Source organism: Trichoderma atroviride, chromosome 7 (assembly GCF_020647795.1).
Source record: "Trichoderma atroviride chromosome 7, complete sequence".
NCBI lineage: Eukaryota > Fungi > Ascomycota > Sordariomycetes > Hypocreales > Hypocreaceae > Trichoderma > Trichoderma atroviride.
The window spans coordinates 3,126,611-3,139,987 of NC_089406.1; the positions used below are offsets into that span (position 1 = coordinate 3,126,611).

Sequence of the window (13,377 nt, forward strand, 5' to 3'; positions counted from 1 at the left end):
CGCTGAATCCAAAAAGTTCAGAGCCGGGATATTTTGTTCAAAAACGTGGGTGTTCGGTCGATCCGGTGTTTGACGGTCTCTTGTCGAATCGGAGCCGAAAAGTGGGGGCTGGCGGAGGGTTTCCGGCCAGAAAAAACGTATTTAGTTTAACGTCGATACGGAGTCGTGCAATTTATAACTCCGACGCTGTGGTACTCGCCGTCGTATCAAAGTGTTATGCATGTTTGAGGTATATCGTAGATGGTAGTGTTCGTATTGTGATGAGAGTAGAAGAATCCAATCCTCATATGGAACAAAATGACGGAAGGATTAAAACTTTCAAGGAAACAAATGACAGGACTCAGTCCTCATGGAACAAATGAAAACATCTTGCAAGTATTCTGCAATAAAAAAAAAGATTGTAACGAATTGATGCCAGAACCAGCTGACCAACTCCCAACCCAGAGCTTACATCACCAGCTCCATAACTCTCCTCCTCTTCTCAGAATAATCCAATGTTGATAAAATCGCAAACTAAAAAAAAAACAGCGACCAACTCTCCTCTTATATACCCATAACTTCACCTCTCTTCTCCACCACAGCACAACATCAAACCCTCTTCTCTTCCGAAATACCCAAAGACAACACGCGAACCAACAGACCAAACAGACACCAAAAAAAAAAAAAAAAGGTACCTGCAGCTTCTCACCACCGACTCAAGCCATGCCACGTAAACAGCCCGTGCCCGGCCCTGCATCCCCAAAACAGGGAAGCGCCATGCTTACAACTGGCATATCTGCCCGTCCCGTGCATGCCTCCAACGCCCAAATAGGCCCAAAACATGCTAAGAAGCAGGAAAAAGTGATAGAAGATTGACGAAAGCTGGGAAGAACAGGGGATGTTATTGGCTGCAGTGGTTGCTACCGTCCTCTTGCGTGTTACTTGCTACTCGCTAGAACAAAAAAAAAAAAAAAAGTGAGGCGGTCAGGCCCGTATGCGCAACGCAGAACAACGCAACGCCAACCTATCAAATCCCGCTCGCCTCGCCGTAAGAAAAAAACACGGTCTCTCTCGACTGGCTTCATACCAATCACCAGAGTCTGGATCCAATTGATGCGTTTTCACTCGCTTATGCAGCTTCCTACTGGCCAATATTCCACCGCAACGCCTTCTTCTTTGGGGTGACCTGTTTGTTTGACTGGATAAAAATCGCTTTTGGGCATCCATTAGACATAAATTCAAGGCGACGAGCAGCAAACCCGGCCCATCTGCAAAGCAGTCGTAAAAAACAGGAAAATACACTCGAGACTTCACGTTACCAACTGACAAGAGAAAAGAAGCATGTAAAAAGTGGTAAGAAGCGCTTCTCCATTCTCTTCATACCCCTCGCATAATAGTGATATGCGACTACATACTCCATACATACATACCTTGGAAAAACAATAAAACCTAGCCCGTGTTTCTACTTTATACACGCGCATATACATACCTACTATTATATGCCCCGTGTGTGCGTGTTTGCCTCTTGTGTATCTCGTGTTATGCGTCATCTCTCTCTCTGTGTGTCTCTCTCTCTTTTCCTCTTTCTTATACAATAATCTTTTCAAATTTAAGAATCTTGACCCTTTGTTTAACCCCCTCCATTTGGCGCCCCATTTCACAATAAAACCAGAAATTACATGTCCGTCTTTCCTTTTTTTTCTGTCGCTCCCTCTCCTTTGCTTCCTCTCCTTATTGACTTTCATCTCTTCATTTCGAATCAAGTAAACAAAGTGAGAGAGGAATAAAAAGAGCCGGACAAATGATTACCACCATCCTCCTCCCCCCTCCCCCAATGCAGCTACCGCATACATAGACAAAATAAAGGCAAAAAAAGAGTCCACTCCTGGGATCCGCTCACATCTCACATCTCACATAAACCTCGTGCTCCCTGCTGGCAGCCGCTCCACCAACCCGGCCACCTCCCTCCGCAGCATCCTCAGCACGCGTCGGATATCCGCCAGGTTTGCGCCGCCGTCGTTGTGGCCCTGGCCCGCCGACGGCAGGGCAGCCTCGCAACGTTGCAGGAGGTCGCCGATGGAAGGCCCAAGCAAGCCTCCCTTGGCTGCGCCGCCACGTCGCCGTACCTCAGCCACCCAATCGTTCACCACGTAGACGATGATCTCGATGATGCGGTTGCGCACCATGCCGCTAAAGCCATAGTCTTGCGTGTCAAAGATGTTCTCCAGCACGCGCACAATCATGTCGTGGGACACGCCCAGCGACAGGAAGAGCTGCACCGGCCACGTAGGATCGGCACCAATGGTGGCATCCTGCTGGTACGTGACGGCATACCGACATAACTGCGGCAGGAGGGTCTGGATCGGGAAGATGAAGCTGTCCAATGATGTGTGGTGAGCAATATTTTGAATCTTGCTCGTCACGGCTTCGTACGGCAAGGGAGGCAGTGACATGCCGGCCGCTGTCGCCTCGTGTTTCGCCATGATTTCGGCGTGAGTCTGCTGGATCAGGCTATCCCATGTTGATGCAATAGTGGTAGGGTTGCGGTAGTTGGCAGTGTGGTAGATCAGCAGGCACAAATCATAGTATCCTGCCTGATCGGCGTAATCGTTGAAAAGCTGCACAAAATAATATTAGTTCCATCAAAATGTCAATACGTGGTGAGACATGTTCTTACATCTGAAAGGCTGATGATTCTTCCATCGAGAGCCTTTTCAATCTCAATCTTTCTTTCGCCATCGATTCTCTCGTCCGCCAGGAGGCGACCCAAAAGATCATCTTGGATGTTGGCAACTTCCAGCAGATCCGTCACCTCATGGTTCAGTCGCTGCTGCTGCTGTCGGCTGATGCCAACAGTCGCCACATTGGCATTGGCTTTGGCCAAGCTGAGGAGCCTGAGCCGGTCCTTGATGTTGAGCGGAAAGTCGGAGCTGGCCAGCTCGGCCTGCACCTCAGCTGCATCGAAGAAGCGGCTTCGGTTAGTGTAGAAGCGGCAGAGGAGGTCGGCATGCTCCACGTTGGTGCCCGCCAGCCGCTGCAGGAAAGTAATGACGTGTGGAGAATCGATGCCCAGTATCCGTTCGGTCCATCCCTGCTCAATGTACCACTCGTACAGGTCAAAGTGGAAGACTTCATCATCTGACCCGTTGACCACCTCGTAAGCCTCGATTCTCTTAGTAGCGATGAGTGTTGGTCGGCCGTCAATCGTCAGCGGTTCCATACTTGAGGCGGCATCAAGGTGTCGCAGAACCTCGTGGATGAGATCATAAACCCTTCTCCTCTCGTTAAAGGCGTTGGCGCGAGGGTCAGCCGCAGGCTTGCCGTCGTTGATCCACATCAAGGCCGTGTTGCCTCTGTCCTGCTCTCGGGCAACGTAGAGACACAGCTGCACAGCCCCAGCATAATACTTCATGTCAATGTACTGCGCAATGGCAACCTGCAGGTTACCGAATGTCAGGCTGCGAGCTACTTTCTGGAACAGGGATAGGCTCTCATTGAGGAGAATTCTGGACTGATTGGTGTTGGGCGGCTGCTCAGACGCTCTCTTCAGCGACTCCTGGGCCTTGAAGATGACTACATCATCAGGGCTGCAGAAGCTGCCGCATCTCCGCCTTAGCGCGTCTGCTACCGTCTCGACGTTTGAGCCACTCTCAATGTTGCGGTTGACGATGGCCTTGACCAACAGCTTGGCAAGATCCTTGCCATCCGTCTGCGAGAAGAGTTTCTCATAGGTCAAATCCCTGAGTTGCTGTCGAGAGGTGTCGTCCAGTCTGGCATAAATGTCTGACACACGTTCGTCAAACAGCATGAGCACAAATGAAATGCCTTCTGATATGCTCTCCATCAGCTTTTGGAGCGCATGCAGTGCCTGGTGCTCTGCCTGCAGCGCCACCTCCTCCTGTCGGCTGGCAACTCGTTGTAAGTCGGAAGGGCCCGACATCCCTTGAATGAGGCCCTTGTTAGAATCAATGAATTTTCTTAGCCGCTCCAGGTTCTCCTGGGTAGTAATCAGCTTGGTAGGAGCGATGGATGAAGACACGGTAATCGCCCCGTTGGGAGCGACGCTTGCATTGATGACGGGGGCTTTCCAGAGCTTCCTGATCAATCTTGACAGGTACATGGCCAATGCGTCATGCCGGGATGACAGCTTAACCGAGTCTGTTGTGAGAGATGATCCATCAGTTTCTATAATCGTAGGTTGACCACCAAAGTCGACAAAGAGAGCTCTTGCTCGGTCCTCGGTTACTTGATCAATCGCCTTCACAGAGCCTCGCCGGGAGTCTCCATGACCGCAGGCCACAGCCAAAGCCGTTGAGACCGTCTCTACACGGCCATAGAGGAATATGAGACGGCGGCACATGAGATCCAGTGCCTCGTCTCCGGGCGAATCTCGAATAGCAGCCGCAAAAGTATCCACCAATCGTCGTCGCCGGATAACGTGAATTCCCGTATTTGTAAGAACAGCAAACTCGCTTGGAGGCTCGTCAAACTGGACAGCCAGCTCATTGCCAAATCCGACCGGTTGGCTGGCGGCCGCAAAGGGTTTCGTAATTAAGCCAACAGCCTCGGCTCGGCTGCCAATATCGATCCAGCTTGCCTGCTCAAAGTATCTCAGGGGGGTAGTAGGAGACGTCCGTTTTATTCTTCCAGTCTCGGGGCCGGCCACAAACAGCAAGTCGGAATTGGGATCATCTTTCTTGCTCACAAAGTCCAAGAAGAATCCGGGTGGGAATCGAGCGCCCTGTCTGCTTGCTACCAACAGAGTTGAATCGAGGTCAACCACCGTCTCCCCTGAGGGCTGGGCGCCCACTCCAAACTGAGTTGATCGTCGGGCAGCGGCCGAGGGGGGGGAATTTGATGAATTGAACCTGCATGCTCTGGGGGGCTAGGTTGGCCTGAGATCCGTATAGGTAAGATGAAGCATTAGTAGCGCTGAAGAAGAGACGGCAGCCAGTATCGGTTAGCGCCATGAGATGAAGTTTCGAAGCCTCTTGCCTCGAGATGGGGCTGATGGAGACAAAGTTGGTCCGATCAGTCAAGAGTTTTGACTGTGTAATCATGTGTGCAATATCTCGAAGGCAGTGTAGCTTAGTCTTCTCAATCACCTTATTTAGCCGCTCAGGGGATTCCATGTGATAGACTCGAATGGTCGACGTGCTTGAGAGAGTGTAAACCAGCTTCCTCGTGTCGTCAATCACAATATCCACCAAGTGTTCGGGATCGTTATGGCCCCATAAGCTGGATTGCAAGCTGACAACGGAGGACCAGCCTGGGTTCGAATGGTTGATCTTACCGCACCGATTCGAAAACCATTTTTCCTCAGATTGGTAGTAAAGCTCGTTAATGTCCACATCGCTGCATCCGCCAAAGAAAATGCGGCCGTCGGCAGAGCCACTGATGATGCGGATGTCGTTGCCACGGATGGGCAAGACCATCTTCGTCTGGTACATGGTGACGTTCTTGGTACCGGCAGACGTGTCGGTGGCAGACACGCCTAGGAGGATAATCTCGGAGGATGTCGCCACAACTAGGATATGTGTGATTGTGTTTACAAAGATGCCGGGCTTGGGAGGAACCAGGGCAACAGCGTGGATCGTGTGCGGTTGGTCTTCAAAGCCAATAAGCTCGGGGTCGGAGTGGGTATAATCCCAGAGGAAAAGCGAATTATCAATGACGACCCAAGCATGGTTGATCTCAGCAAATAGTCCCATGAGGGTTTGGAGCTGGCCCGCGTTGTAGTGGTCGAAGACTTGGTTCGGGATCGGGTACATGTTCGTCTTCTGGAAGGGCGCCCAGGCGGAATCGGCGCCGGGAAGCTCATAGTCGGAAGATGCCCCCTCTTTCAACAGCGTCTCTTGTTAGCCCCCGTCTTGCTTTCTGTCTTTTCCCATCTGGTGAGAACAGCATGTCAACTTACGTCTGCAGTAGGAATCTAGATCTGGAAAGCTCTCGTCTTGTTGTAGGAAAGCATTGATTGCCTTGGCCGCCTTGAGGACGGGGGGGATGTTTTCGACGCGTGGAGGCGCCAGCGGCGTCAGAGAAGACAATCCCGAGCCCTCGACATTTCCTGACGTCGTCGTCACCGCCGTCGAGCTCGCCGGTACCGTGCCTAGAGGCGCTGTGGTGGTGGTGGTGGCCGCAGATGAAGTCTGGGCATTCTGGCCCTCGCTGACGGGGAAGAGCGTCCGGCGGACGGGGTCGTGCGAGGTCTGGTAACGCGCGACAATGGCCGGCGTGTTCACAAAGGCGCCCGGCACAGGGCGCATCGGCGTAGCGGGAGGATACGACATGTCGGGCAGATCGTGGCGTTGATGCTGCTTCACCTGGACCAGAGCCGCGGATGGAGAAACGCGCTGGTCAGACCATCAAGGACCAGCTGCACGTGCCGTGGGTGGCGCAATCTGAAGCTTCGCGTCCAAGTCCGAAGCTGGTCCCCGCGATCGCGAATTGAGTGGTGGGTGCGCGGCGAAGAGCAGGCAAACGATGGCGATGGCAGCGCCGCGAGCAAAAGATTCGACGTCGTGGATTATTTTGGTGTACACTCTGGGAGGTTGGTAGAGCTCTGCTTTTTTCCGTCCCTGGGCGCCGAACCGCGCTAGTCCGCATTAGGGCTGTTGTTCTCGCGGTACGTACCTCCAGCTGTTTGCTCTTGAATCCCATTTCGGCAACTTACTAGTAGTAAGCAAAGCACCGCTCTAGTCGTCGCTTTTTCGGGACCGACCCTCGTCAGAAGCCGTCACAGGATGAATACCTACTACCTATTGCAGTAATAAAAGCTCCTATTGCTCTTCGCCCCCAATCCTCCGATGAGGATAAATTACCTTTGAAATAGCCTTTAATCAAACTAATTTCTCTCTTCAAATCTTTTTTTGAACACCCAGTGAATGTCAAGGATGTTCCAGTCCATCCGACTGAGAGATACTTGCCCTTCATCAAGCCCTTCCAGCCTTAATCTATATATTGGAAATATCTGGCTATAAGCCCGTTCTTCTCTTAATCTTTAAAATCTCACTTTACTCTTTTCCATTGTGCACGCCTCTAAGTTGTTCAGAGTCAATTGCGCTCGAAAAGCAGCAAATTGAGCCATCGTGTCGGCTTGTTGGAATCTTGTCTTATAGGCATTCACCCTATATCTTGCCTGAGTAGGCAGAGAAAGATCCAACACATCACAAAGCGCTCTCCAAGTTCATAATTCGAAATCATGGAGGTTTCTCTCGAAAGCCTTTGTGTTTCTTCAAACACGGACAGCAAACAAAGCCCAGAGCTGGAGATTCAGCCTCGCATCTCGCTAGATGACCTAGCACCTGAAACTCTGCTCACAATCATGACCGAGCTGACCGATCTCGACTCTTTATATACTTTGATCGTGGCATCGCCAAAAGCATGGCGCTTGTTCACCAAATACGCCTGCCTCATCACCGAATCTGTCCTGTCTTCTCCAGACTCGCTCCTAGCTCCCGGTATCCAACAGTTTATACGTGCCCTCATCCTGATACGCAATTCTCAAGAACCTTTCGCGCGTCCAGATGACTTTGTCTACTTCATACATAAACACATGGCTAAGAATACGGATAACGGCATTAAATACGATGACTTGGACACTGTCACGGCTAAAATTACTGCTTCACTCGCAACTGCCATCACAGTCAACAAGCCACCTACTGAAATACTCTGGTCTGTCGTGGCAACAGCCCGACACGTCTCAGTCCTCACACATGGCTGCTTGGAGTTTTATCTCGCTCGCATACGGAGTCCTTCGTTTACGCCCAAATACCTCGACCATGCTCGCAATTGTATCGACCCCGGTGACCCGACGCCTCCTTGTATGATTGACTTTGAGGGTACTCCGTTAGTAACAGCAGACATCGGGCAACCAAGCTGGGTCGAAGAAACGCGAGTTTCGCGAGCTCTATGGTTCGTTCAACTCGCCAATGAAGTGACTTTGTCAGCTCCTCAAAGGAGAGACCCCAAGGATGGAGCCGAATTCAGGAACCCGCAAGATTTTATCCGCGAAAACGTAAATCATTCGCTCATAAATGGTCCGGCTGAAGAGGTAGAAACCGTCATGTCATATCTCGAAAGCCTCAGAACACAGCCAGAAACAAAGCAAAAGGGGCCATACTACCGCCTCCCTCGCCCTCCAAAGGGCTATAGTGATGCGGGCTGGATAACACCTCTTCCCGAACTTCGACAGCAAGAATGGGAGGACGGTCAGTGTTATAGATTGGTTTATCCCAACAAAGTTGTTGAGTTCGACTTGCCGCCGGATGTGAAGGATATGAAAGACGCACCATCCAGATCAACAGTCGCCCGCTGGGATCAGACATGCGTTGCCATCGACGGGCCTTCCACCAACATAGAATACTGGGCAGGCCTCTCTAGCGATATGCTTTCATCGCCCATAATAGGCGTCACATTCAATTCCTATCGCCGACTAGGGTTCGCATTGTGGGACAGGAAGCGAATGTTTTTCCTGGGCCTCATTCCAGGGCTATACGAAACATTCTCCTTTGAAAATATAGCCCAGTACAACTTCGCCTGGGAAAGCATTCTTCCCGCCGAAGAAGCACGGGGCCTGAAAGAGGCGCAACGAGCAGGAACAAGGTTCAATGAGTGCCTGTGGCCGAATGAGATTATGTGGTGAGCGGGTAATAATATTGCTAATGAAAGTTTCGATTCGTTGAAGCAAAGCTGACGGTACTCTCTTCCTCTCTATTTGATTTTCATCTCTTTCTTTTCTTTCTGTTTTGCCAATTGCGATCTGAGCTATGGGTGATTTTGCACGACTGGGCTAGGATAACTCAGTGCGATGCTGCTGTACTTCAAGATTTGCTATATAGGTTGACGTAGTGCTGACATTCGTCGAATAATTCCAGGGAAATGATTATTACACATGTGTTTAAATATGTATATCCTCAAATTTGCTACTCTCTTGCATGGCTCGAGTCAAAGCACCGTAGCTCAGTTTGTTCAAGCAATCGCCGATTCCCCTCAACTCTCACAGTACATTTGATGATATGATATTCCTTTTTATCCCATGTTTCCACTCAGATAGCACCAAAGCAAAGCAAAGCGAGTTACAAGACCAATTACTGCTTCTTTGCCTCGCGAGCCGCCTTGCGAAGGGCCCGGCGGCGGATATCAATGTGCATCTTCTTGTTGTACCAAATCGTCAAGGGGCTGTTGACGCCCAACACATTCTCAACCACCCACAGCATAAAGGCATGGCTCCACCAGGGGGTGTAGGTGTTTGGCGCGGTCTGGTAGCTGCCGGTTCCGACCTTGCCCAGCGCAGCCTTGACGAAGCCGCGAGGGTTGGGGATAAGCAGGCTGGTACGGCGGATCTTGCTCATGGCGGTCGTGACCAGGTGGCTGAGGACCAGGTAGACATCGACGTTGTAATCGGACAATTCGGCGGACAGGGCGTTGCTCCACTGCTGGAGGAAAGCCTTGCTGCCGGAATAGGTGGCCAGGTAAGGGGTGGGCGTCCAGCCACCGAATGAGCCCATGGTCAGGATCAAACCACGCTTGCGCTTCTGGAGAATGGGAGCAACGACCTGAGTGGTCTTCAAGGTTCCGAGGCAGTTGATGGTGATGATGTTCTGCAGCTCCTCCTTGGGCGTCTCCAAGAAGGGAACGGGAATGCTGTGGCTCTGGCCGACGTTGTTAATCAGAATACCAACATCCAGGTCTTGCACAAGCTCTCGCAGTCTATCATAGTCCGAATCGTTGTCCTGGGCAAAATCCATGGCAAACGTCTTGACCTGAAGACCCTTTCCGGTGTACTTTTGTTCCAGCTCTTTCGCCAGAGTATCAAGCTTCGACTGGGTTCGAGAAACGAGCACGAGGTTGAAGCCCTTGGCAGCGAGCTGCGAGGCATACTCCTTGCCTAGGCCATCGGAGGCGCCGGTAATAACAGCCCAGGTGCCAGGCTTTCCATACTTGCGGAGCTATCTCGCAGTCAGCAACAAGAAAATTCCAATTCCACGTCGTAAATAGTAGGAGGGGCTCTCTCTTACATTGGTGCCCGGCAGCAGGAATGAGCCAAGCAAAAGCCGGAGGTAGCCAAAGAACTTGGATCCCAGGTAAAGCGCACCAATTCCAGCCAGAGCCCATTGGACGGGCTGAGGCACGTTTTCGAAGAAGCTCGCGACGGATGCCATGATTGCGCAGAGTGACAACTGTGGCAAGTTGAGGTAAACAAGAGGAAGATTTTGGTGGGATGGGAGCTTTAGTGGGAGCTCAACTTTCAATCCCGTTGGGCTGCCGCCGGGCCAATTAAAGCGTGCAGAAGCTCTGGGTCCAGCCGCGGCGTTGGATTAGATCAAGGTACCGCCAGCAGCAGCTTGTGATGGTAATCAAAGATGGAATGAGGCTATATTCTCAGCTAATATTATAGCGTTGCAGTTTTCAAAGCTTCTTTTTCCTTTCTTCTTTTGGCGATATCAATTAAGCGGTCATAGAACAACATCCTGTTTTGTGATGGTACAGCATGTGTTTATCGCTTGTAATCCCCTCAAAATGCGAGCGGACTGGATATCCCAACCGGCAGGAGGACAATAAGTGCAAGGATAAAGGCAATTGAAGAGATTAGAATTGAAGGGAAATAATGCACCATTTCAATCGCACTGCAGCATAATAAAAATTTCGTCAATTGATGCAACGTCCTTGCAAAGATGCGGTGGCTGCTGTCAGTTAGTGCCTTAAGAAGGGTACCCGCAGCTTAATGCAAGTCCCGAGTCTTTCGATCTTGCATCCTCCAACTCCATACAACTCAACACCAACCACGCTCTTCAGCCATGGATCTGCTCAAGTCAATCCTGCCGCCCGCCAATGGCATCCTCCCCTACTACATGCTCATTGTACGCATCGATCCCAATCCTTCACCTCCCAGCAAACACCCCGCTTCATCTCAGCTAACATCAAATCTCTACCGCAGCTCTCCGTCGTATCCATCGGCAACTCCCTCCAAGCCTACACGACCCTGCACTTTTCACGGCGCGTCTACAACGGCCGCTTCATCCGAAACCCCAAGCTGCCCCCCGCGTCTGCCAACTTCAACCCCGAAGACTCGGCCAACAAACTGGTCCATGCCCAGAACGACCCCAAGGCTGCGGACCAGCTGACGCCCCTCGCCGGAAGGCTGTTCGGGACGTGGACAATCATCACCTCCATCGTTCGATGCTATGCGGCGTACCACCTGAACAGTGGGCCGATGTACAATATTGCCATCTGGACGTACGTGGTGGCACTAAGCCATTTCGCCAGCGAGCTGTTTGTGTTTAAGAGCATGACCTTTGGTCTTCCCCAGATGTTTCCCTTTACGCTGGCTACGACGGCGCTCATCTGGATGCCCATGGTTCGAAGCTACTATGTCGAGTTTGAGTAAAGCGTGGCGTGTGTACTGGTTCAATAGGAGGTAATAAACTATGAAGTGTAGGAATAACGGGTTGGAATCATCATAAATGTAAAAAAAGAACTTTTGTTTTATTTATTTACTTGATTATATCTATACAACAGTTTTTCTGGTTCAGCTTGGTTTAGCTAAGCTAACTCAACTCAGCTGGTTTCGATACAGCGGTCCATTCAAAGCTCGAAGGCGAGCAGCTGCCTGCTCAGGAGTGATATCTCGCTGCGGCTCCGCCATAAGCTCGAAACCAACCAAAAACTTCTTGACCGTTGCAGACCGCAGCAGTGGGGGGTAAAAGTGCATGTGAAGATAGGAATTCTCGATTTCTTCTGGCGTTCCGTCCAGGGGCGCCTGGTGGATGCCTGAGCTGTACGGGAAGTGGCACTCAAACAAATTGTCGTATCGTCGAGCAACTTCCTGGATGGCCTCTGCGAATTGCAGCCGCTCATCGGCGGTGAGGTCGACGAGTGCGCGGACGTGTCGCTTGGGGAGAATAATGACCTCGAATGGCCAGACGGCCCACCAGGGGCAAACAATAGCGAAAGAGGCATTCTGCCATACGAGGCGCTCCTCCTTTGCCAGCTCCAGCTTGATGTAGTCTGCCAGCAGATGCCTTCCGTGCTGCTGGCGGTATTTGGTCATTTGCGTGAGCTCCTTGCCTGGCTCTTCGGGCATGGTTGATGTTGTCCAGGCCTGGCAGTGGGGATGCGGGTTGGAGCAGCCCATGGCCGCGCCCTTGTTCTCAAAGATTTGCATGTAGCGGTAGTTGTCCTTGGGGATGGGGGCCCCGTCCTTTGGGATAGAGAGCTGGAGCTGTGCGGCAACTGCTGAGAGAGGGTTTGATGGGGATAGGTGGTTGGCATAAAGCCGGGTCCAGTGGTCAACGACTGGGAGGATATCGGCTGGGGACATGTCGGCGAGAGTGACATTGTGCGTTGGTGAGAAAGTCATGACATAGCACACGCCCTTGACGCTTTGAGCTCGCAGCAACAGTGACTCCAAGTCTGCATTATCTGGATCAGCATGGTGTTTACTCACTATACAAGGTCAAAGGAAAAGGGCGTTGGATTTACCATCTGCGGACTGGCTGGCCTCGTAGTCGGGCTGCTGCTCCTTGACAGCGCTGTAGTCATTTACAAAGGCAAACGTCTTTTCATACTTTGGGTTGCTGTCGCCAGCAGCGCGAGCATTTCCAGGGCAGAGATAGCACTTTTTAACATGTCAGATGAGTGATGAATGAACCATGCATAAAAGGCAACATGAGATATACCTTGGGGTCATAATCGGGCAGAGTGGTAGCTGCGGCGCCTTCTTGCTGGCCTCTAAGAGCAGCACGGCAAGGTCAGCGCATCATGAATTTTTAATACTGCTTATGAAGCTTGATTCATCTTCTACTTACTGCCAGGGACGCTTCGTTCGGTGAGGAGAGACAAGCAGCCAGCTGTCTGTTAGTGGGTTGTACCTCCGGTGGGAGATGTCATCGAGGATCTGGTCCGGCATGGCTGCAGAATAGAGGATTAAGGCTTTGACAGCGGAATGTGCCGACGGAAAGAAGCAATATATCACACAGACGATCTCGGGTGAATAATAAAGTTGCGAGATACGAACAAGAAAATCAAATTATATTGCTTCGGAGAATAAACCTGAAGCCAAGGCCGGGGGCATCTTTTGGAGCGTGGACCAAAACTCGGGCCAATACGTCAGGCTCCGTGCTCCGTCTTTAAAATTTAGAGCGCCGGGACTATGCCGAGCGGGTCGAGGCGTATAAGCGCGCCAACAGAGAGCACCGTTTGCAAATCCTCTTGCGAGTCGTGAATGCAAGGCTGCTGCTACACTATGACGCATTCCCGCAAGCTTGGTTCAACGTTGGACTGCACGAGAGTTGGGGTGCGCCATTTAGAGCTTGATGCAGCATATCTGGGTGGGACAGTGGAAGGGAAAAGGGCCGTCTAGATTTCCACGTGCGTATTGCTGATAACAGCTGTAAC

At 51.4% G+C, this 13,377-nt stretch overlaps 6 protein-coding genes across 6 annotated transcripts; 2 read left to right on the top strand and 4 right to left on the bottom strand.

Annotated features, from left to right (window-relative positions):
* Positions 1-1,889: 1,889 nt before the first annotated feature.
* On the bottom strand, positions 1,890-4,339 carry TrAtP1_013023 (uncharacterized protein; the record flags this gene model as incomplete). The annotated part of the gene is made up of 2 exons (XM_066115763.1): positions 1,890-2,597; positions 2,657-4,339. 2 exons carry the CDS (start codon positions 4,337-4,339, stop codon positions 1,890-1,892), a joined length of 2,391 nt encoding a protein of 796 aa, XP_065971863.1.
* A 415-nt stretch (positions 4,340-4,754) lies between these two features.
* On the bottom strand, positions 4,755-6,269 carry TrAtP1_013024 (uncharacterized protein; the record flags this gene model as incomplete). Its single annotated transcript, XM_014088686.2, has 2 exons — positions 4,755-5,818; positions 5,897-6,269. The coding sequence occupies 2 exons, from the start codon at positions 6,267-6,269 to the stop codon at positions 4,755-4,757; spliced, it is 1,437 nt and encodes a 478-aa protein (XP_013944161.2).
* Positions 6,270-7,180: 911 nt separating this feature from the next.
* Positions 7,181-8,623, top strand: TrAtP1_013025 (uncharacterized protein; the record flags this gene model as incomplete). Its single annotated transcript, XM_014088356.1, has 1 exon — positions 7,181-8,623. The coding sequence occupies one exon, from the start codon at positions 7,181-7,183 to the stop codon at positions 8,621-8,623; it is 1,443 nt and encodes a 480-aa protein (XP_013943831.1).
* Positions 8,624-9,068: 445 nt separating this feature from the next.
* Positions 9,069-10,142, bottom strand: TrAtP1_013026 (uncharacterized protein; the record flags this gene model as incomplete). Its single annotated transcript, XM_014088687.2, has 2 exons — positions 9,069-9,929; positions 9,999-10,142. 2 exons carry the CDS (start codon positions 10,140-10,142, stop codon positions 9,069-9,071), a joined length of 1,005 nt encoding a protein of 334 aa, XP_013944162.1.
* A 594-nt stretch (positions 10,143-10,736) lies between these two features.
* TrAtP1_013027 (uncharacterized protein) lies at positions 10,737-11,442 on the top strand. Its single transcript, XM_014088688.2, has 2 exons — positions 10,737-10,841; positions 10,919-11,442. Exons 1-2 carry the CDS (start codon positions 10,779-10,781, stop codon positions 11,366-11,368), a joined length of 513 nt encoding a protein of 170 aa, XP_013944163.1. The 5' UTR covers positions 10,737-10,778; the 3' UTR covers positions 11,369-11,442.
* TrAtP1_013028 (uncharacterized protein) lies at positions 11,443-13,215 on the bottom strand. The gene is made up of 4 exons (XM_014088247.2): positions 12,789-13,215; positions 12,660-12,711; positions 12,463-12,598; positions 11,443-12,393 (listed from the first exon to the last, which is right to left on the bottom strand). The coding sequence occupies exons 1-4, from the start codon at positions 12,887-12,889 to the stop codon at positions 11,534-11,536; spliced, it is 1,149 nt and encodes a 382-aa protein (XP_013943722.1). The 5' UTR covers positions 12,890-13,215; the 3' UTR covers positions 11,443-11,533.
* Between the last annotated feature and the right edge of the window lie 162 nt (positions 13,216-13,377).